We start from the raw sequence: 20,372 nt of genomic DNA, 5'->3' as shown, positions 1-20,372 counted from the left end.
TGTGTGTGTGTGTGTGTGTGTGTGTGTGTGTGTGTGTGTGTGTGTGTGTGTGTGTGTGTGTGTGTGTGTGTGTGTGTGTGTGTGTGTGTTTGGTTCTGTATTGTAAAGCTCCAGTCCAGAATCATATTCTACTATAATAATAGCTGGTGGTCTGGGTTGTGGAGGGAGCTTGTTAGAAGTGAACCCAACATGAGAAAACACTGTATCAAACCACTGGAGTGGAAAATTACTTTCTGGAAATGTCTGGTCACGGGTGCTATCCCGACAACTCTCAACTCTCTCTCTTTCTCTACACCTCTCTCTATTTCTCTCTCACTCTCTCTATCTCTCCCTCTCTCTCTCTCTCTTTCTCTCTCTGTGTCTCTCTGTCTTTCTCTCTTTCTCTCTTTCTCTCTCTGTGTCTCTCTGTCTTTCTCTCTCTCTCTCTATTTCTCTCTCTCTCTGTCTCTCTGTCTTTCTCTCTCTCTCTCTATTTCTCTCTCTGTGTCTCTCTGTCTTTCTCTCTCTCTCTCTATTTCTCTCTCTGTGTCTCTCTGTCTTTCTCTCTCTCTGTGTCTCTCTGTCTTTCTCTCTCTCTGTGTCTCTCTGTCTTTCTCTCTCTCTAGACTCTACACATGTACCTCAGTGTTTGTGGCTTGATGATTAGTTGAATCAGGTCAGGTGTTTTACTACTGGGCTGGAACAAAAATGTGCACTCCTGTTGGCACTCAGTCTCTCCAGCATACCTTTTAATACCATTTTAAGTCTGGTCTTCAGACTCCTCTCTGAGAGTAATTAGATGAAGACAATCTCTCTCTCTCTGACACAAAAAGCTTCCTGTTTTTTTTTGTATATAGTTGGATGTGGTTGAAATGTAATATTTGATCTTACAGATGTTGTATACAGGGGTATGAATACTTTTGCAAGGGACTACAGCCCCAATTGGCCCTGGTTAAAAGTTGTGCACTTTAAATATATATTTATATATATATAGAGAGAGAGGATGCCATTTAGGTTGATTCCCATCCCCTGGCCTTGACTCCAGACTCGAACCTTATTGATTCAATATATGCATGGATGGACACCTGTTCTGCTCTGCTTCCTTCTCGCTCTCTTTTTACCGTCTTGATTATGTGGATTTTTATCTGCGCCAAACTTGGTGCAAAACCACGCCCACGAGTAGCCGAGCAAAAGCCGCGCTGATTGGACAGCTTGTTCTGACGTTCCTTTTCAGGAAGTAAACGCGACATTTTCGGGTTTTGCTATATAAGCTGGTATCAAAAAATAAGAAAAGTAACTCCTAGCGACATCAACGGACTGCAAAGCGTTAGTGGTTTACCTCGCAGCCTGTGGACTGAAGATTATCGACACTGCTGGAAATATTTTCAAGCTATTAGCTAGCAAGTTTACATTTGCAAGTAGCTAGCTAGCTAGTCGAGTGTGCTGCTGTGCTGAGACGGACAAACCATCATCAACGGTATTGCTAACGAACGTTTAACATCAACTAAAAGAGCTTTCCCCGTTGTCACGTGCGCTACCGTCGCCGCTCCAAATATGCCTCGCGAGTGCTCTGTTAAAACGTGCGACAACAAGCAAAAGACCTGGTCGGCTCTAATGTTTCACCGACTTCCACTGAGTCATCCGGACCGATTGAAACGGTGGCTGATTGCTCTGAACAAAGATGCTAATACCGCGACCGACGACCTCAGAAAGTTACTCGTTTGCTCGGAACATTTTCTACCGGCGGACTATTACGAGAAGCTGGGACAGGACAGACACAGCAGGATGAGAATCATGAAAAGTTTCCTGAAGGATACAGCGGTGCCGTCGGTGGCCGTTCACACGCCAGGACAACGTGGAATAATTTCGGTAAGTGGTAATCTAACAATATCTGACTGATTTGAACAGGATTATTTTTTGTTCCTTGATAAATGACAAAATTTAGGGCGTAGATGCTGGAACTACCAATGTAAGCTAGCTATCAATCACTGGGTGGGAGGGGGGGTCGCATTGTATTATGGGTAGCGTAGTTGTAGTAAAATGTGTTCTGTTGACGTTTCATAGGGCTGTCACTTTACTGGTGAATGTCCTTCTCAGAGCGAGCACACAAGTACAACACACACACTTTTAGCCAAAGAATAGCCAAGTACAACACACACACTTTTTAGCAAAGAATAGCCAAGTACAACACACACACTTTTAGCAAAGAATAGCCAAGTACAACACACTTTTAGCCAAAGAATAGCCAAGTACAACACAATGTCTAAGTTAACTTTGTGCCATTTTCTTGGTGCTTTTATTCATTTTATTGAAATATATAATAAAATGTCCACATGCAATATAAAGGAACCGCGACTTGACTGTATAGTGTTTAGCTTGCCTTGTAATAGATGACAGCATGCAGTTATTATAGGGAGAATCTCAATTGCATTTCCTTGACTCCTTGTAGTCCCTCCTCGTTCCCTTCTCGAAAACCAAACCCATTGGATGAGGTCAGAGGGGCGGGACCTCTCACCGTCACATCCAATGGTGTTTGAGAAGGCGAGAGAGAGGACGCTAGGAATCGAGGAAATGCAATCCGAGGTTCTCCCACGGTCTTGTTCATTGCCCAAATTGACGGCATGCCTACAACGTGTTCTCCCTTTTGTTGATTTAAAAAAAAAAATGAATAGCGGCTTTTCCTGATGCCAGTGGCCTTTTTCTCTCTCATCCAGGTTGAGACAGGAGACGTACCTCCAGGGACTGACTCCCTGTCTGCTGGAGGGGCTTCTGGTCCCACCCCACAACGTGGAGGGGCAGGTGTTGCTATGACTACGACGGGGTTCCTCTCCCACCGGGGTCTGCAGCTGACAGAGCCTGCTTCAACCGCTGGGACGTACGTGGCTCTGGCTCCCACGTCTTCACTTAGTAAGGTAATGTACACTTAGTGAGGTAATGTTGTTATTATCATGGGGCTCTACACTTAGTAAGGTAATGCTGTTATTATCATGGGGCTGTACACTTAGTAGGGTAATGCTGTTATTATCATGGGGCTCTACACTTAGTGAGGTAATGCTGTTATTATCATGGGGCTCTACACTCAGTAAGGTAATGCTAATTATCTGTCTACACTAGTTAATGCTGTTATTATCATGGGGCTCTACACTTAGTGAGGTAATGCTGTTATTATCATGGGGCTCTACACTTAGTGAGGTAATGCTGTTATTATCATGGGGCTCTACACTCATTAAGGTAATGCTGTTATTATCATGGGGCTCTACACTTAGTGAGGTAATGCTGTTATTATCATGGGGCTCTACACTCAGTAAGGTAATGCTGTTATTATCATGGGGCTCTTCACTTAGTAAGGTAATGCTGTTATTATCATGGGGCTGTACACTTAGTAGGGTAATGCTGTTATTATCATGGGGCTGTACACTTAGTAATGTAATGCTGTTATTATCATGGGGCTCTACACTTAGTAGGGTAATGCTGTTATTATCACAGGGATCTACACTTAGTGAGGTAATGTTGTTATCATCATGGGGCTCTACACTTAGTGAGGTAATGCTGTTATTATCATGGGGCTCTTCACTTAGTAAGGTAATGCTGTTATTATCATGGGGCTCTACACTTAGTAAGGTAATGCTGTTATTATCATGGGGCTGTACACTTAGTAGGGTAATGCTGTTATTATCATGGGGCTCTACACTTAGTGAGGTAATGCTGTTATTATCATGGGGCTCTACACTTAGTAAGGTAATGCTGTTATTATCATGGGGCTCTACACTTAGTGAGGTAATGCTGTTATTATCATGGGGCTCTACACTTAGTGAGGTAATGCTGTTATTATCATGGGGCTCTACACTCAGTAAGGTAATGCTGTTATTATCATGGGGCTCTACACTTAGTGAGGTAATGCTGTTATTATCATGGGGCTCTACACAGTAAGGTAATGCTGTTATTATCATTTGGGGCTCTACACTTAGTAGGGTAATGCTGTTATTATCACAGGGATCTACAGGGGAGACAGTTTGATGTACTTAGTCTATCTCCTGTGAGGTAATGTTTGTTATCATCATCTACACTTAGTGAGGTAATGCTGTTATTATCATGGGGCTCTTCATAGTAACAGGTTAATTGCTGTTATTATCATGGGGCTACACTTAGTGATTAAAATGACCAACGTTCTGTATCTGTCAGACACTTCCTTATCACTTCTGATCTACACTTAGTGAGGTAATGCTCTTCATCATCCAGGGCTCTACACTTCTGTTGGTGAGGTAATTATCATTCACTCTTCACTTAGTAAGGTAATGCTGTTATTATCATGGGGCTGTACACTTAGTAGGGTTAATGCTGTTATTATCATGGGGCTGTACACTTAGTAATGTTATTATCACTTGATGTACTAGTACACCCACTGGACAGGACACTAGTCTATCTCCTGTTTCTGTAGGGAGACAGTTTGATGTACAGTACACCCCCTGGACAGGACACTAGTCTATCTCAGGGTCTGATAGATAACAGGTTATTGGTTGGGCTGACATAATGTTTCTGCAGGACCTCCCCTCTACGACGACAACGGGAGACTCATGCAGAAGGAAAAAAACAAAGACCAACGTTCCTGTGAGTATCTGTCAGACACTTCCTGTTCCTTCTGTTGATACGTCTTGACCTGTTGGTCCAGACTCATTCTGTTGGTCCAGACTCATTCTGTTGGTCCGGACTCATTCTGTTGGTCCGGACTCATTCTGTTGGTCCGGACTCATTCTGTTGGTCCGGACTCATTCTGTTGGTCCGGACTCATCCTGTTGGTCCGGACTCATCCTGTTGGTCCGGACTCATCCTGTTGGTCCGGACTCATCCTGTTGGTCCGGACTCATCCTGTTGGTCCGGACTCATCCTGTTGGTCCGGACTCATCCTGTTGGTACGTCTTGACCTGTTGGTCCAGACTCATCCTGTTGGTCCAGACTCATCCTGTTGGTCCAGACTCATCCTGTTGATACGTCTTGACCTGTTGGTCCAGACTCATCCTGTTGGTCCGGACTCATCCTGTTGGTCCAGACTCATCCTGTTGGTCCGGACTCATCCTGTTGGTCCGGACTCATCCTGTTGGTCCGGACTCATCCTGTTGGTCCGGACTCATCCTGTTGGTCCAGACTCATCCTGTTGGTCCAAACTCATCCTGTTGGTCCAGACTCATCCTGTTGGTCCGGACTCATCCTGTTGGTCCGGACTCATCCTGTTGGTCCGGACTCATTCTGTTGGTCCGGACTCATTCTGTTGGTCCAGACTCATCCTGTTGATACGTCTTGACCTGTTGGTCCAGACTCATTCTGTTGGTCCGGACTCATTCTGTTGGTCCGGACTCATTCTGTTGGTCCGGACTCATTCTGTTGGTCCAGACTCATTCTGTTGGTCCAGACTCATTCTGTTGGTCCAGACTCATTCTGTTGGTCCGGACTCATCCTGTTGGTCCGGACTCATCCTGTTGGTCCGGACTCATCCTGTTGGTCCGGACTCATCCTGTTGATACGTCTTGACCTGTTGGTCCAGACTCATCCTGTTGGTCCAGACTCATCCTGTTGGTCCGGACTCATCCTGTTGGTCCAGACTCATCCTGTTGGTCCGGACTCATCCTGTTGGTCCGGACTCATCCTGTTGGTCCGGACTCATCCTGTTGGTCCAAACTCATCCTGTTGGTCCAAACTCATCCTGTTGGTCCAGACTCATTCTGTTGGTCCAGACTCATTCTGTTGGTCCAGACTCATTCTGTTGGTCCAGACTCATTCTGTTGGTCCAGACTCATTCTGTTGGTCCAGACTCATCCTGTTGATACGTCTTGACCTGTTGGTCCAGACTCATTCTGTTGGTCCAGACTCATTCTGTTGGTCCAGACTCATTCTGTTGGTCCAGACTCATTCTGTTGGTCCGGACTCATTCTGTTGGTCCGGACTCATCCTGTTGGTCCGGACTCATCCTGTTGGTCCGGACTCATCCTGTTGGTCCGGACTCATCCTGTTGGTCCGGACTCATCCTGTTGGTCCGGACTCATTCTGTTGGTCCGGACTCATTCTGTTGGTCCGGACTCATCCTGTTGGTCCGGACTCATCCTGTTGGTCGGACCTGTTGGTCCAGACTCATCCTGTTGGTCCTCATTCTGTTGGTCCAGACTCATTCTGTTGGTCCAGACTCATTCTGTTGGTCCGGACTCATTCCTGTTGGTCCGGACTCATCCTGTTGGTCCGGACTCATCTGTTGGTCCGGACTCATCCTGTTGGTCCCGACTCATTCTGTTGGTCCGACTCATTCTGTTGGTCCGACTCATCCTGTTGGCCCGGACTCATCCTGTTGGGACTCATCCTGTTGGTCCGACTCATCCTGTTGGTCCGGACTCATCCTGTTGGTCCGGACTCATCCTGTTGGTCCGACTCATCCTGTTGGTACAGACTCACCTGTTGGTCCAGACTCATTCTGTTGGTCCAGACTCATTCTGTTGGTCCAGACTCATCCTGTTGGTACGACTCATGACCTGTTGGTCCAGACTCATTCTGTTGGTCCAGACTCATTCTGTTGGTCCAGACTCATTCTGTTGGTCCAGACTCATCCTGTTGGTCCAGACTCATTCTGTTGGTCCAGACTCATTCTGTTGGTCCAGACTCATTCTGTTGGTCCAGACTCATTCTGTTGGTCCCAGACTCCTGTTGGCCCAGACCTGTTGGTCCAGACTCATTCTGTTGGTCCAGACTCATTCTGTTGGTCCAGACTCATTCTGTTGGCCCAGACTCATTCTGTTGGCCCAGACTCATTCTGTTGGCCCAGACTCATTCTGTTGGCCCAGACTCATTCTGTTGGCCCAGACTCATTCTGTTGGCCCAGACTCATTCTGTTGGCCCAGACTCATTCTGTTGGCCCAGACTCATTCTGTTGGCCCAGACTCATTCTGTTGGTCCAGACTCATTCTGTTGGCCCAGACTCATTCTGTTGGCCCAGACTCATTCTGTTGGCCCAGACTCATTCTGTTGGCCCAGACTCATGTTGGCCCAGACTCATTCTGTTGGCCCAGACTCATTCTGTTGGCCCAGACTCATTCTGTTGGTCCAGACTCATTCTGTTGGTCCAGACTCATTCTGTTGGTCCAGACTCATTCTGTTGGTCCAGACTCATCCTGTTGATACGTCTTGACCTGTTGGTCCAGACTCATTCTGTTGGTCCAGACTCATTCTGTTGGCCCAGACTCATTCTGTTGGCCCAGACTCATTCTGTTGGCCCAGACTCATTCTGTTGGCCCAGGCTCATTCTGTTGGTCCAGACTCATTCTGTTGGCCCAGACTCATCATTCTGTTGGCCCAGACTCATCCTGTTGGCCCAGACTCATTCTGTTGGCCCAGACTCATTCTGTTGGCCCAGACTCATTCTGTTGGCCCAGACTCATCCTGTTGGCCCAGACTCATCCTGTTGGCCCAGACTCATCCTGTTGGCCCAGACTCATCCTGTTGGCCCAGACTCATCCTGTTGGCCCAGACTCATCCTGTTGGCCCAGACTCATCCTGTTGGTCCGGACTCATTCTGTTGGTCCAGACTCATCCTGTTGGTCCAGACTCATTCTGTTGGTCCGGACTCATTCTGTTGGTCCGGACTCATTCTGTTGGTCCAGACTCATTCTGTTGGTCCAGACTCATTCTGTTGGTCCAGACTCATCCTGTTGGCCCAGACTCAATCTGTTGGTATAACACTTCAAAAGGAACAGCCGCCTGTCTTTATCAGAATGCAGTTTTTCGTACAAATTCTTCTTTTAACATGTTTATTTTTTCTTTCATTCAGGTGACGCGCAGGAAGAAAGGTCAAATGGACACAGCCATTAAGAAGACTTCAGTGAAGCACTGTACCAGTATGAGCTCTGCTGCTGGTTCCACCTCCAGCCCCTCCACCTCCAGCCTCTCCACCTCCAGCCTCTCCACCTCCAGCCCCTCCACCTCCATCCCCTCCACCTCCAGCCCCTCCACCTCCAGCTCTGACAGTAGGCTGTCGTCAGGCGAACCGGACAGAGGAGGAGGAGGATGGAGCGAAAGGAAATGGATCGTGAACGAGTCGAAGCTCAAGGAGCTTTTCCAGACGTGTCACCAGTGCGGCGCTGCGTTGCGTAATCGGACCATAACCGCGTTGGGCTACAGCCAAATCAAAGTGACCTGGACTTGTCCCGATGAGCACCGAGGAGAGTGGCAGTCGTGTCCCGACGCGTTCGGTATCGGTCACTACCTGCAGACGGTTGGTTACAGAGTGTTGCTGGACTCCATGAATAGTCAGTTTGTAAGTCACGACTAAGTATCTACTACAGTGTGTGTGTGTGTTATCTAGCAAATACCAGGGTCGTAGTAGCCTCCTATTAGCAGACTGATGACCTGCTGCCAGACTGATGACCTGCTGCCAGACTGATGACCTGCTGCCAGACTGATGACCTGCTGCCAGACTGATGGCCTGCTGCCAGACTGATGGCCTGCTGCCAGACTGATGGCCTGCTGCCAGACTGATGGCCTGCTGCCAGACTGATGACTGCTGCCAGACTGATGACCTGCTGCCAGACTGATGGCTGCTGCCAGTCTGCGGAGCAAAACGCAATGGAAACTTACAGGACTTCACTATGGATGTACTGGGTTGAGGGGTACCTCTCTATGGATGTACTGGGTTGAGGGGTACCTCTCTATGGATGTACTGGGTTGAGGGGTACCTCTCTATGGATGTACTGGGTTGAGGAGTACCTCTCTATGGATGTACTGGGTTGAGGGGTACCTCTCTATGGATGTATGGATTGAGGAGTACTTCACTATGGATGTACTGGGTTGAGGGTTTCTATGGATGTACTGGGTTGAGGGGTACCTCTCTATGGATGTACTTTGTTATACCTCTCTATGGATGTACTGGGTTGAGGGGTACCTCTCTATGGATGTACTGGGTTGAGGGTACCTTAGCTCTATGGATGTACTGGGTTGAGGGTTTAAATAATCTATGGATGTACTGGGTTGAGGGGTACCTCTCTATGGATGTACTGGGTTGAGGGGTACCTCTCTATGGATGTACTGGGTTGAGGGGTACCTCTCTATGGATGTACTGGGTTGAGGGGTACCTCTCTATGGATGTACTGGGTTGAGGAGTACCTCTCTATGGATGTACTGGGTTGAGGAGTACCTCTCTATGGATGTACTGGGTTGAGGGGTACCTCTCTATGGATGTACTGGGTTGAGGGGTACCTCTCTATGGATGTACTGGGTTGAGGGGTACCTCTCTATGGATGTACTGGGTTGAGGGGTACCTCTCTATGGATGTACTGGGTTGAGGGGTACCTCTCTATGGATGTACTGGGTTGAGGGGTACCTCTCTATGGATGTACTGGGTTGAGGGGTACCTCTCTATGGATGTACTGGGTTGAGGAGTACCTCTCTATGGATGTACTGGGTGTACCTGGATGTACTGGGTCGTTGGAGGGGGGTACCTCTCTATGGATGTACTGGGTTGAGGGGGTCGACCTCTCTATGGATGTACTGGGTTGAGGGGTAGGGGTACCTCTCTATGGATGTACTGGGTTGAGGGGTACCTGGATGTACTGGGTTGAGGGGTACCTCTCTATGGATGTACTGGGTTGAGGATGTACTGGGTTGAGGGGTCTCTCTATGGAGTACTGGGTGAGGTTGGATGTACTGGGTCAGGGGTACCTCTCTATGGATGTACTGGGTTGAGGGGTACCTCTCTATGGATGTACTGGGTTGAGGGTACCTCTCTATGGATGTACTGGGTTGAGGGTTACCTCTATGGATGTACTGGGTTGAGGGTACCTCTCTATGGATGTATTGAGGGGTACCTCTCTATGGATGTAGTACCTCTCTATGGATGTACTTGTAATTGAGGACTATGGATGTACTTGAGGTTTCTAATGCTATGGATGTACTGGGTTGAGGAGTACCTCTCTATGGATGTACTGGGTTGAGGGTACCTCTCTATGGATGTACTGGGTTGAGGAGTACCTCTCTATGGATGTACTATGACCAGGAGTACTTCTCTATGTACTGGGTTGAGGGGTACCTCTTTATGGATGTACTGGGTTGAGGGTACCTCTCTATGGATGTACTGGGTTGAGGGGTACCTCTCTATGGATGTACTGGGTTGAGGGTACCTCTCTATGGATGTACTGGGTTGAGGGGTACCTCTTCTATGGATACTAGTACCTCTGGTGTACTGGGTTGGGGTACCTCTCTATGGATGTACTGGGTTGAGGGGTACCTCTCTATGGATGTACTGGGTTGAGGAGTACCTCTCTATGGATGTACTGGGTCGAGGGGTACCTCTCTATGGATGTACTGGGTCGAGGGGTACCTCTCTATGGATGTACTGGGTCGAGGGGTACCTCTCTATGGATGTACTGGGTTGAGGGGTACCTCTCTATGGATGTACTGGGTTGAGGGGTACCTCTCTATGGCTGTACTGGGTTGAGGGGTACTAGTGTATTGTCAGATAACCTGAGGAGATGGTATGTTCCCTGCTGATATGTGACTAATATCAGGTCCAACATTAAAATGTTTCTGTCATTAATGAACACTGTGTCAGAGTTGTGTGTTGTAGAGGTCGACCGATTGTGATTTTTCAAACGCCGATGACGATTTATTGGAGGACCAAAAAAGCCGATACCGGTTTAAAAAAAATGTATTATTTATTTATTTGTAATAATGACAATTACAACAATACTGAATGCACAGTTATTTTAACTTAATATAATACATCAATAAAAATCAATTTAGCCTCAAATAAATAATGAAACATGTTCAATTTGGTTTAAATAATGCAAAAACACAGTGTTGGAGAAGTAAAAGTGCAATATGTCCCATGTAAGAAAAGCTACGTTTCAGTTCCTTGCTCAGAACATGAGAACATATGAAAGCTGCTGGTTCCTTTTAACATGAGTCTAAAATATTCCCAGGTAAGAGGTTTTAGGTTGTAGTTAATATACTATTTATAATACTATTTCTCTCTATACCATTTGTATTTCATATACCTTTGACTATTGGATGTTTTATAGGCACGTTAGTATTGCCAGTGTAACAGTATAGCTTCCGTCCGTCTCCTCGCCGCTACCTGGGCTCGAACCAGGAACACAACTACAAACAGCCACCCTCGAACCAGGAACACATCGACAACAGCCACACTCGAAGCATCGTTACCCATCGCTCCACAAAAGCCGCGGCCCTCGCAGCGCAAGGGGAATAACTACTCCAAGTCTTAGAGCGAATGATGTTTGAAACGCTATTCGCACACACCCAGCTAACTAGCTAGCCATTTCACATTGGTTACACCAGCCATTAGGCTGGTTGGCTTGAAGTCATAAACATCGCTGTGCTTGCGAAGAGCTGCTGGCAAAACGCACAAATGTGCTGTTTGACTGAATGCTTACGAGCCTGTTGCTGCCTACTAGTCAGATACTTGTATGCTTAGTCAGATTATATGCATCACAGGACACGCTAGATAAACTAGTAATATCATCAACCATGTGTAGTTAACTAGTGATTATGATTGATTGTTTTTTATAATGCTAGCTAGCAACTTAGCTTGGCTTCTACTGCATTCGCGTAACCGGCAGGCTCCTTGTGGAGTGCAACGAGAGGCAGGTGGTTATAGCGTTGGACTAGTTAACGGTAAGGTTGCAAGATTGGATCCCTCGAGCTGACAAGGTGAAAATCTGTCGTTCTGCCCCTGAACAAGGCAGTTAAACCCACCGTTCCTAGGCCGTCATTGAAAATAAATACAGATTTCCGATTGTTATGAAAACTTGAACTCTGCCCTAATTAATTGGCCATTCCGATTAATCGGTCGACCACTAGTGTGTTGTACAGTAGACTGTTATCTGGCGGCAGGCCAAATGGCACCCTATTCCCTATATAGTGAACTACTAGTGACCAGAGCCCTATTCCCTATATAATGAACTACTTACTAGTGACCAGGGCCCTATTCCCTATATAGTGAACTACTAGTGACCAGGGCCCTATTCCCTATATAGTGACCAGAACTATTCTATAGACCAGACCAGAACCCTATTCCCTATATAGTGAACTACTAGTGACCAGAGCCCTATTCCCTATATAACTACTAGTGAAGAGCCCTATTCTAGTGACTACAGACCAGCCCTATTCCCTATATAGTGAACTACTAGTGACCAGAGCCCTATTCCCTATATAGTGAACTACTAGTGACCAGAGCCCTATTCCCTATATAGTGAACTACTAGTGACCAGAGCCCTATTCCCTATATAGTGAACTACTAGTGACCAGAGCCCTATTCCCTATATAGTGAACTACTAGTGACCAGAGCCCTATTCCCTATATAGTGAACTACTAGTGACCAGAGCCCTATTCCCTATATAGTGACCAGAGCCCTATTCCCTAGTGAACTACTAGCCCCCTATTCCCTATATAGTGAACTACTAGTGACCAGAGCCCTATTCCCTATATAGTGAACTACTAGTGACCAGAGCCCTATTCCCTATATAGTGAACTACTAGTGACCAGAGCCCTATTCCCTATATAGAACTACTAGTGACCAGAGCCCTATTCCCTATATAGTGAACTACTAGTGACCCTATTCCCTATAGTGAACCCCCTATTCCCTATATAGTGAACTACTAGTGACCAGAGCCCTATTCCCTATATAGTGAACTACTAGTGACCAGAGCCCTATTCCCTATATAGTGAACTACTAGTGACCAGAGCCCTATTCCCTATATAGTGAACTACTAGTGACCAGAGCCCTATTCCCTATATAGTGAACTACTAGTGACCAGAGCCCTATTCCCTATATAGTGAACTACTAGTGACCAGAGCCCTATTCCTATATAGTGAACTACTAGTGACCAGAGCCCTATTCCCTATATAGTGAACTACTAGTGACCAGAGCCCTATTCCCTATATAGTGAACTACTAGTGACCAGAGCCCTATTCCCTATATAGTGAACTACTAGTGACCAGAGCCCTATTCCCTATATAGTGAACTACTAGTGACCAGAGCCCTATTCCCTATATAGTGAACTACTAGTGACCAGAGCCCTATTCCCTATATAGTGAACTACTAGTGACCAGAGCCCTATTCCCTATATAGTGAACTACTAGTGACCAGAGCCCTATTCCCTATATAGTGAACTACTAGTGACCAGAGCCCTATTCCCTATATAGTGAACTACTAGTGACCAGAGCCCTATTCCCTATATAGTGAACTACTAGTGACCAGAGCCCTATTCCCTATATAGTGAACTACTAGTGACCAGAGCCCTATTCCCTATATAGTGAACTACTAGTGACCAGAGCCCTATTCCCTATATAGTGAACTACTAGTGACCAGAGCCCTATTCCCCAGAGCCCTATATAGTGAACTACTAGTGACCAGAGCCCTATTCCCTATATAGTGAACTACTAGTGACCAGAGCCCTATTCCCTATATAGTGAACTACTAGTGACCAGAGCCCTATTCCCTATATAGTGAACTACTAGTGACCAGAGCCCTATTCCCTATATAGTGAACTACTAGTGACCAGAGCCCTATTCCCTATATAGTGAACTACTAGTGACCAGAGCCCTATTCCCTATATAGTGAACTACTAGTGACCAGAGCCCTATTCCCTATATAGTGAACTACTAGTGACCAGAGCCCTATTCCCTATATAGTGAACTACTAGTGACCAGAGCCCTATTCCCTATATAGTGAACTACTAGTGACCAGAGCCCTATTCCCTATATAGTGAACTACTAGTGACCCTATTCCCGATTTAGTGAACTACTAGAGCCCTATTCCCTATATAGTGAACTACTAGTGACCAGAGCCCTATTCCCTATATAGTGAACTACTAGTGACCAGAGCCCTATTCCCTATATAGTGATATACTAGTGACCAGGGCCCTATTCCCTATATAGTGAACTACTAGTGACCAGAACCCTATTCCCTATATAGTGAACTACTAGTGACCAGAGCCCTATTCCCTATATATAGTGAACTACTATAGACCAGAGCCCTATTCCCTATATAGTGAACTACTAGTGACCAGAACCCTATTCCCTATATAGTGAACTACTAGTGACCAGAGCCCTATTCCCTATATAGTGAACTACTAGTGACCAGAGCCCTATTCCTATATAGTGAACTACTAGTGACCAGAGCCCTATTCCCTATATAGTGAACTACTAGTGACCAGAGCCCTATTCCCTATATAGTGAACTACTATATAGTGAACTACTAGACCAGAGCCCTATTCCCTATATAGTGAACTACTAGTGACCAGAGCCCTATTCCCTATATAGTGAACTACTAGTGACCAGAGCCCTATTCCTATAGACCAGAGCCCTATTCCCTAGTGAACTACTAGTGACCAGAGCCCTATTCCCTATATAGTGAACTACTAGTGACCAGAGCCCTATTCCCTATATAGTGAACTACTTAGTGACCAGAGCCCTATTCCCTATATAGTGAACTACTAGTGACCAGAGCCCTATTCCCTATATAGTGAACTACTAGTGACCAGAGCCCTATTCCCTATATAGTGAACTACTAATGACCAGAGCCCTATTCCCTATATAGTGAACTACTTAGTGACCAGGGCACTTCTTTATAAAGTCCTGATACCTCACTTCCTGTCTGGCATAATTCATTGTCCGCTACTTCCTGTTTATCGAGGAGAGGAGAGGAGGAGGGGAGGGTGGTGGGAGAGAGAGATAACTATTAACCTATATCACCTACAGACCCATTACCTTCTAATGAGCCTGTCCACTATGTATGTCAACGTAACTGCAGGGTAGGACAGGGTAGACCATATCGACTACTTTCTCCAGGACACCTCACCTACAGACCCATTACCTTCTAATGAGCCTGTCCACTATGTATGTCAACGTAACTGCAGGGTAGGACAGGGTAGACCATATCGACTACTTTCTCCAGGACACCTCACCTACAGACCCATTACCTTCTAATGAGCCTGTCCACTATGTATGTCAACGTAACTGCAGGGTAGGACAGGGTAGACCATATCGACTACTTTCTCCAGGACACCTCACCTACAGACCCATTACCTTCTAATGAGCCTGTCCACTATGTATGTCAACGTAACTGCAGGGTAGGACAGGGTAGACCATATCGACTACTTTCTCCAGGACACCTCACCTACAGACCCATTACCTTCTAATGAGCCTGTCCACTATGTATGTCAACGTAACTGCAGGGTAGGACAGGGTAGACCATATCGACTACTTTCTCCAGGACACCTCACCTACAGACCCATTACCTTCTAATGAGCCTGTCCACTATGTATGTCAACGTAACTGCAGGGTAGGACAGGGTAGACCATATCGACTACTTTCTCCAGGACACCTCACCTTAGAAGTTCCCCTAACTTACTCAGACATTCACTTTTTGGGAGTTGGCATAGAGCTACCTAAGGCCAATAGTTTTAGACCTCGTGGTCAAGAACCCCCCTAACTATTCTTGTAGTCTATGTTAATAGTGGAGGTCAGAAGAAGTTCCCTCATAGGAAAAATAATGTAGATTCTATTCTACTGTATTGTATCCTACTCTATTGTATTCTACTGTATTATATTCTACTGTATGTATTGTGTCCTACTAGAGTACTAACTGTGAGACAGGAAGTCGAAGAGACTTTCCTTAGTAAGAGACAGGAAGTAGAGGGTGTATTCTACTATATTATATTCTACTGTATGTATTGTGAGACTAGAGGGGTGTATTTCCTTACAGTACTACTGTGTCGTCTTTCCTTAGTAAGAGACAGGAAGTAGAGGTGTGTATTTCCTTAGTAAGAGACAGGAAGTAGAGGGGTGTATTTCCTTAGTAAGAGACAGGAAGTAGAGGGGTGTATTTCCTTAGTAAGAGACAGGAAGTAGAGGGGTGTATTTCCTTAGTAAGAGACAGGAAGTAGAGGGGTGTATTTCCTTAGTAAGAGACAGGAAGTAGAGGGGTGTATTTCCTTAGTAAGAGACAGGAAGTAGAGGGGTGTATTTCCTTAGTAAGAGACAGGAAGTAGAGGTGTGTATTTCCTTAGTAAGAGACAGGAAGTAGAGGGGTGTATTTCCTTAGTAAGAGACAGGAAGTAGAGGGGTGTATTTCCTTAGTAAGAGACAGGAAGTAGAGGGGTGTTTTTCCTTAGTAAGAGACAGGAAGTAGAGGGGTGTATTTCCTTAGTAAGAGACAGGAAGTAGAGGTGTGACACCAAACTGTCTGTCCTCCGTGTTAAAATGCAAATACGCTCTCAGGAAGTCCAACCTCAACACATTAAATGGGAAAAACCAAAAACACTCATCTAATCGTTTTATATATTAACAATTCATTCATTAACTGATTCATTGTTTAAATATATTTTAAAAAATGTTAGATTTGTTAGTCGTTTAATTAATTTGATAATTGAATAGTGAGTGCTGCAAGGCATCTGATTCGGGAATGCTTTGGCCTGCGTTGACGTCAGACTGCCACTGGGTGGCACTGTTTCACCATGTAGAGCTCCCTGTTCTTTCAGTTTCCAATGGACAATCTAGCAACGGACTCCTACTAATAATATAATAATAATATAATAATACTACAGAGTTAGATAGTGCTGCTCTGCTAGTTCAGACAGACAGACAGACTCCTACTACAGAGTTAGATAGTGCTGCTCTGCTAGTTCAGACAGACAGACTCCTACTACAGAGTTAGATAGTGCTGCTCTGCTAGTTCAGACAGACCGACTCCTACTACAGAGTTAGATAGTGCTGCTCTGCTAGTTCAGACAGACAGACTCCTACTACAGAGTTAGATAGTGCTGCTCTTAGTTCAGACAGACAGACTCCTACTACAGAGTTAGATAGTGCTGCTCTGCTAGTTCAGACAGACAGACTCCTACTACAGAGTTAGATAGTGCTGCTCTGCTAGTTCAGACAGACAGACTCCTACTACAGAGTTAGATAGTGCTGCTCTGCTAGTTCAGACAGACCGACTCCTACTACAGAGTTAGATAGTGCTGCTCTGCTAGTTCAGACAGACAGACTCCTACTACAGAGTTAGATAGTGCTGCTCTGCTAGTTCAGACAGACCGACTCCTACTACAGAGTTAGATAGTGCTGCTCTGCTAGTTCAGACAGACAGACATACTCCTACTACAGAGTTAGATAGTGCTGCTCTGCTAGTTCAGACAGACCGACTCCTACTACAGAGTTAGATAGTGCTGCTCTGCTAGTTCAGACAGACAGACTCCTACTACAGAGTTAGATAGTGCTGCTCTGCTAGTTCAGACAGACCGACTCCTACTACAGAGTTAGATAGTGCTGCTCTGCTAGTTCAGACAGACCGACTCCTACTACAGAGTTAGATAGTGCTGCTCTGCTAGTTCAGACAGACAGACTCCTACTACAGAGTTAGATAGTGCTGCTCTGCTAGTTCAGACAGACAGACTCCTACTACAGAGTTAGATAGTGCTGCTCTGCTAGTTCAGACAGACAGACTCCTACTACAGAGTTAGATAGTGCTGCTCTGCTAGTTCAGACAGACAGACTCCTACTACAGAGTTAGATAGTGCTGCTCTGCTAGTTCAGACAGACCGACTCCTACTACAGAGTTAGATAGTGCTGCTCTGCTAGTTCAGACAGACAGACTCCTACTACAGAGTTAGATAGTGCTGCTCTGCTAGTTCAGACAGACAGACAGACTCCTACTACAGAGTTAGATAGTGCTGCTCTGCTAGTTCAGACAGACAGACTCCTACTACAGAGTTAGATAGTGCTGCTCTGCTAGTTCAGACAGACAGACTCCTACTACAGAGTTAGATAGTGCTGCTCTGCTAGTTCAGACAGACAGACTCCTACTACAGAGTTAGATAGTGCTGCTCTGCTAGTTCAGACAGACAGACTCCTACTACAGAGTTAGATAGTGCTGCTCTGCTAGTTCAGACAGACAGACTCCTACTACAGAGTTAGATAGTGCTGCTCTGCTAGTTCAGACAGACAGACTCCTACTACAGAGTTAGATAGTGCTGCTCTGCTAGTTCAGACAGACAGACTCCTACTACAGAGTTAGATAGTGCTGCTCTGCTAGTTCAGACAGACAGACTCCTACTACAGAGTTAGATAGTGCTGCTCTGCTAGTTCAGACAGACAGACTCCTACTACAGAGTTAGATAGTGCTGCTCTGCTAGTTCAGACAGACAGACTCCTACTACAGAGTTAGATAGTGCTGCTCTGCTAGTTCAGACAGACAGACTCCTACTACAGAGTTAGATAGTGCTGCTCTGCTAGTTCAGACAGACAGACTCCTACTACAGAGTTAGATAGTGCTGCTCTGCTAGTTCAGACAGACAGACTCCTACTACAGAGTTAGATAGTGCTGCTCTGCTAGTTCAGACAGACAGACTCCTACTACAGAGTTAGATAGTGCTGCTCTGCTAGTTCAGACAGACAGACTCCTACTACAGAGTTAGATAGTGCTGCTCTGCTAGTTCAGACAGATAGACAGGGGAAAAGGGTTCAGACAGACAGGGGGAAAAGGGTTATGTGACTCCTGCCCCTGATGTTATGTCAGAAATGATCATATCTGGACAACTAGTTGTTCAGAGATGACAGAGCAACAACAAATATCAGTCTGTTGTTTTTAATACAGACGTTGATATTGACCTTTAACCCATGTGCTGTGTATATGATATAACACCCAACACTATTTCACTTCTGCTTTGCTTCTTTTGAAATGAAAGGCTGCGATGTGCCTCTCTGGGCTCCTGGTGAAATGTGCTCCTGGTCACAGGGGACAGCTGACTGTGTGGATGACCCACTGAAGGTTACGTTCTCTCTCTCTCTGTGTCTCCTATCAGCTCTGTGTTGTCCAGTAAACAGGAAGGAACCCGCCCTGCTCAGAGAGGGAGAAAGATACATCTTGGAGATGAGAGGAGGGAGGGGGAGGGGAGGGGGAGAGATACATCTTGGAGATGAGAGGAGGGGGGAGAGAGAGACATCTTGGAGATGAGAGGACATCTTGGGGAGACGATAGGAGGGGAGGGGGGAGAGAGACATCTTGGAGATGAGAGGAGAGGGAGGGGGAGAGATACATCTTGGAGATGAGAGGAGGGGAGAGGGGGAGAGATACATCTTGGAGATGAGAGGAGGGGAGAAGAACATCTTGGAGATGAGAGGAGGGGGATACATCTTGGAGATGAGAGGAGGGGGGGGATACATCTTGGAGATGAGAGGAGGGGGAGAGAGACATCTTGGAGATGAGAGGAGGGGGGAGATACATCTTGGAGATGAGAGGAGGGGGGGAGAGATACATCTTGGAGATGAGAGGAAGGGGGGAGAGATACATCTTGGAGATGAGGAGGACATCTTGGAGAGGAGGAGGGGGAGACATCTTGGAGATGAGAGGAGGGGGGAGACATCTTGGAGATGAGAGGAGGGGGGAGAGATACATCTTGGAGATGAGAGGAGGGGGAGAGAGACATCTTGGAGATGAGAGGAGGGGGGAGAGAGAGACATCTTGGAGATGAGAGGGGGGGGAGAGACATCTTGGAGATGAGAGGAGGGGGATACATCTTGGAGATGAGAGGAGGGGGGGAGAGATACATCTTGGAGATGAGAGGAGGGGGGGAGAGATACATCTTGGAGACGAGAGGAGGGGGGAGAGAGAGACATCTTGGAGATGAGAGGAGGGGGAGATACATCTTGGAGATGAGAGGAGGGGGAGAGATACATCTTGGAGATGAGAGGAGGGGGGAGATACATCTTGGAGATGAGAGGAGGGGGGGAGATACATCTTGGAGATGAGAGGGGGGGGGAGATACATCTTGGAGATGAGAGGAGGGGGGGAGAGAGATGACATCTTGGAGATGAGAGGAGGGGGGAGATACATCTTGGAGATGAGAGGAGGGGGGAGATACATCTTGGAGATGAGAGGAGGGGGGAGATACATCTTGGAGATGAGAGGAGGGGGAGATACATCTTGGAGATGAGAGGAGGGGGGAGAGAGACATCTTGGAGATGAGAGGAGGGGGGAGATACATCTTGGAGATGAGAGGAGGGGGGAGATACATCTTGGAGATGAGAGGAGGGGGGAGATACATCTTGGAGATGAGAGGAGGGGGGAGATACATCTTGGAGATGAGAGGAGGGGGGAGATACATCTTGGAGAGAGGAGGGGGGAGATACATCTTGGAGATGAGAGGAGGGGGGAGATACATCTTGGAGATGAGAGGAGGGGGAGAGATACATCTTGGAGAGAGGAGAGGAGGGGAGAGAGACATCTTGGAGATGAGAGGAGGGGGGAGATACATCTTGGAGATGAGAGGGAGAGAGGGGAGACATCTTGGAGATGAGAGGAGGGGGGGGGGAGATACATCTTGGAGATGAGAGGAGGGGGAGAT

At 46.5% G+C, this 20,372-nt stretch overlaps 1 protein-coding gene and 1 long non-coding RNA gene across 15 annotated transcripts; one reads left to right on the top strand and one right to left on the bottom strand.

Annotated features, from left to right (window-relative positions):
• The first annotated feature begins 450 nt into the window (after positions 1-450).
• On the top strand, positions 451-8,301 carry zgc:158320 (uncharacterized protein LOC780837 homolog). The gene is made up of 4 exons (XM_052513921.1): positions 451-1,848; positions 2,694-2,891; positions 4,522-4,587; positions 7,787-8,301. Exons 1-4 carry the CDS (start codon positions 1,534-1,536, stop codon positions 8,285-8,287), a joined length of 1,080 nt encoding a protein of 359 aa, XP_052369881.1. The 5' UTR covers positions 451-1,533; the 3' UTR covers positions 8,288-8,301.
• On the bottom strand, positions 8,234-10,621 carry LOC127927452 (uncharacterized). 14 transcript variants are annotated; one of them, XR_008127568.1, is made up of 8 exons: positions 10,424-10,616; positions 10,238-10,392; positions 9,951-9,981; positions 9,149-9,396; positions 8,994-9,086; positions 8,535-8,690; positions 8,422-8,459; positions 8,234-8,383 (listed from the first exon to the last, which is right to left on the bottom strand). It is a non-coding gene; the product is annotated as an uncharacterized LOC127927452 (long non-coding RNA). The 14 variants fall into 14 exon arrangements; XR_008127560.1 differs by having other exon boundaries at positions 8,422-8,690; XR_008127571.1 differs by having other exon boundaries at positions 8,373-8,497; positions 10,424-10,619.
• Positions 10,622-20,372: the final 9,751 nt, after the last annotated feature.

This window comes from Oncorhynchus keta, unplaced genomic scaffold (assembly GCF_023373465.1).
Source record: "Oncorhynchus keta strain PuntledgeMale-10-30-2019 unplaced genomic scaffold, Oket_V2 Un_scaffold_14265_pilon_pilon, whole genome shotgun sequence".
Lineage (NCBI taxonomy): Eukaryota > Metazoa > Chordata > Actinopteri > Salmoniformes > Salmonidae > Oncorhynchus > Oncorhynchus keta.
This window is presented reverse-complemented; position numbering and strand designations above follow the sequence as displayed.

Coding starts and splice junctions, on each gene's coding strand:
- zgc:158320 (XM_052513921.1), top strand. CDS start 1,534: ATGCCTCGCGAGTGCTCTGTTAAAACGTGCGACAACAAGCAAAAGACC. Junction 1,849..2,693: donor GACAACGTGGAATAATTTCG/GTAAGTGGTAAT, acceptor TCTCTCATCCAG/GTTGAGACAGGAGACGTACC. Junction 2,892..4,521: donor CCACGTCTTCACTTAGTAAG/GTAATGTACACT, acceptor ATGTTTCTGCAG/GACCTCCCCTCTACGACGAC.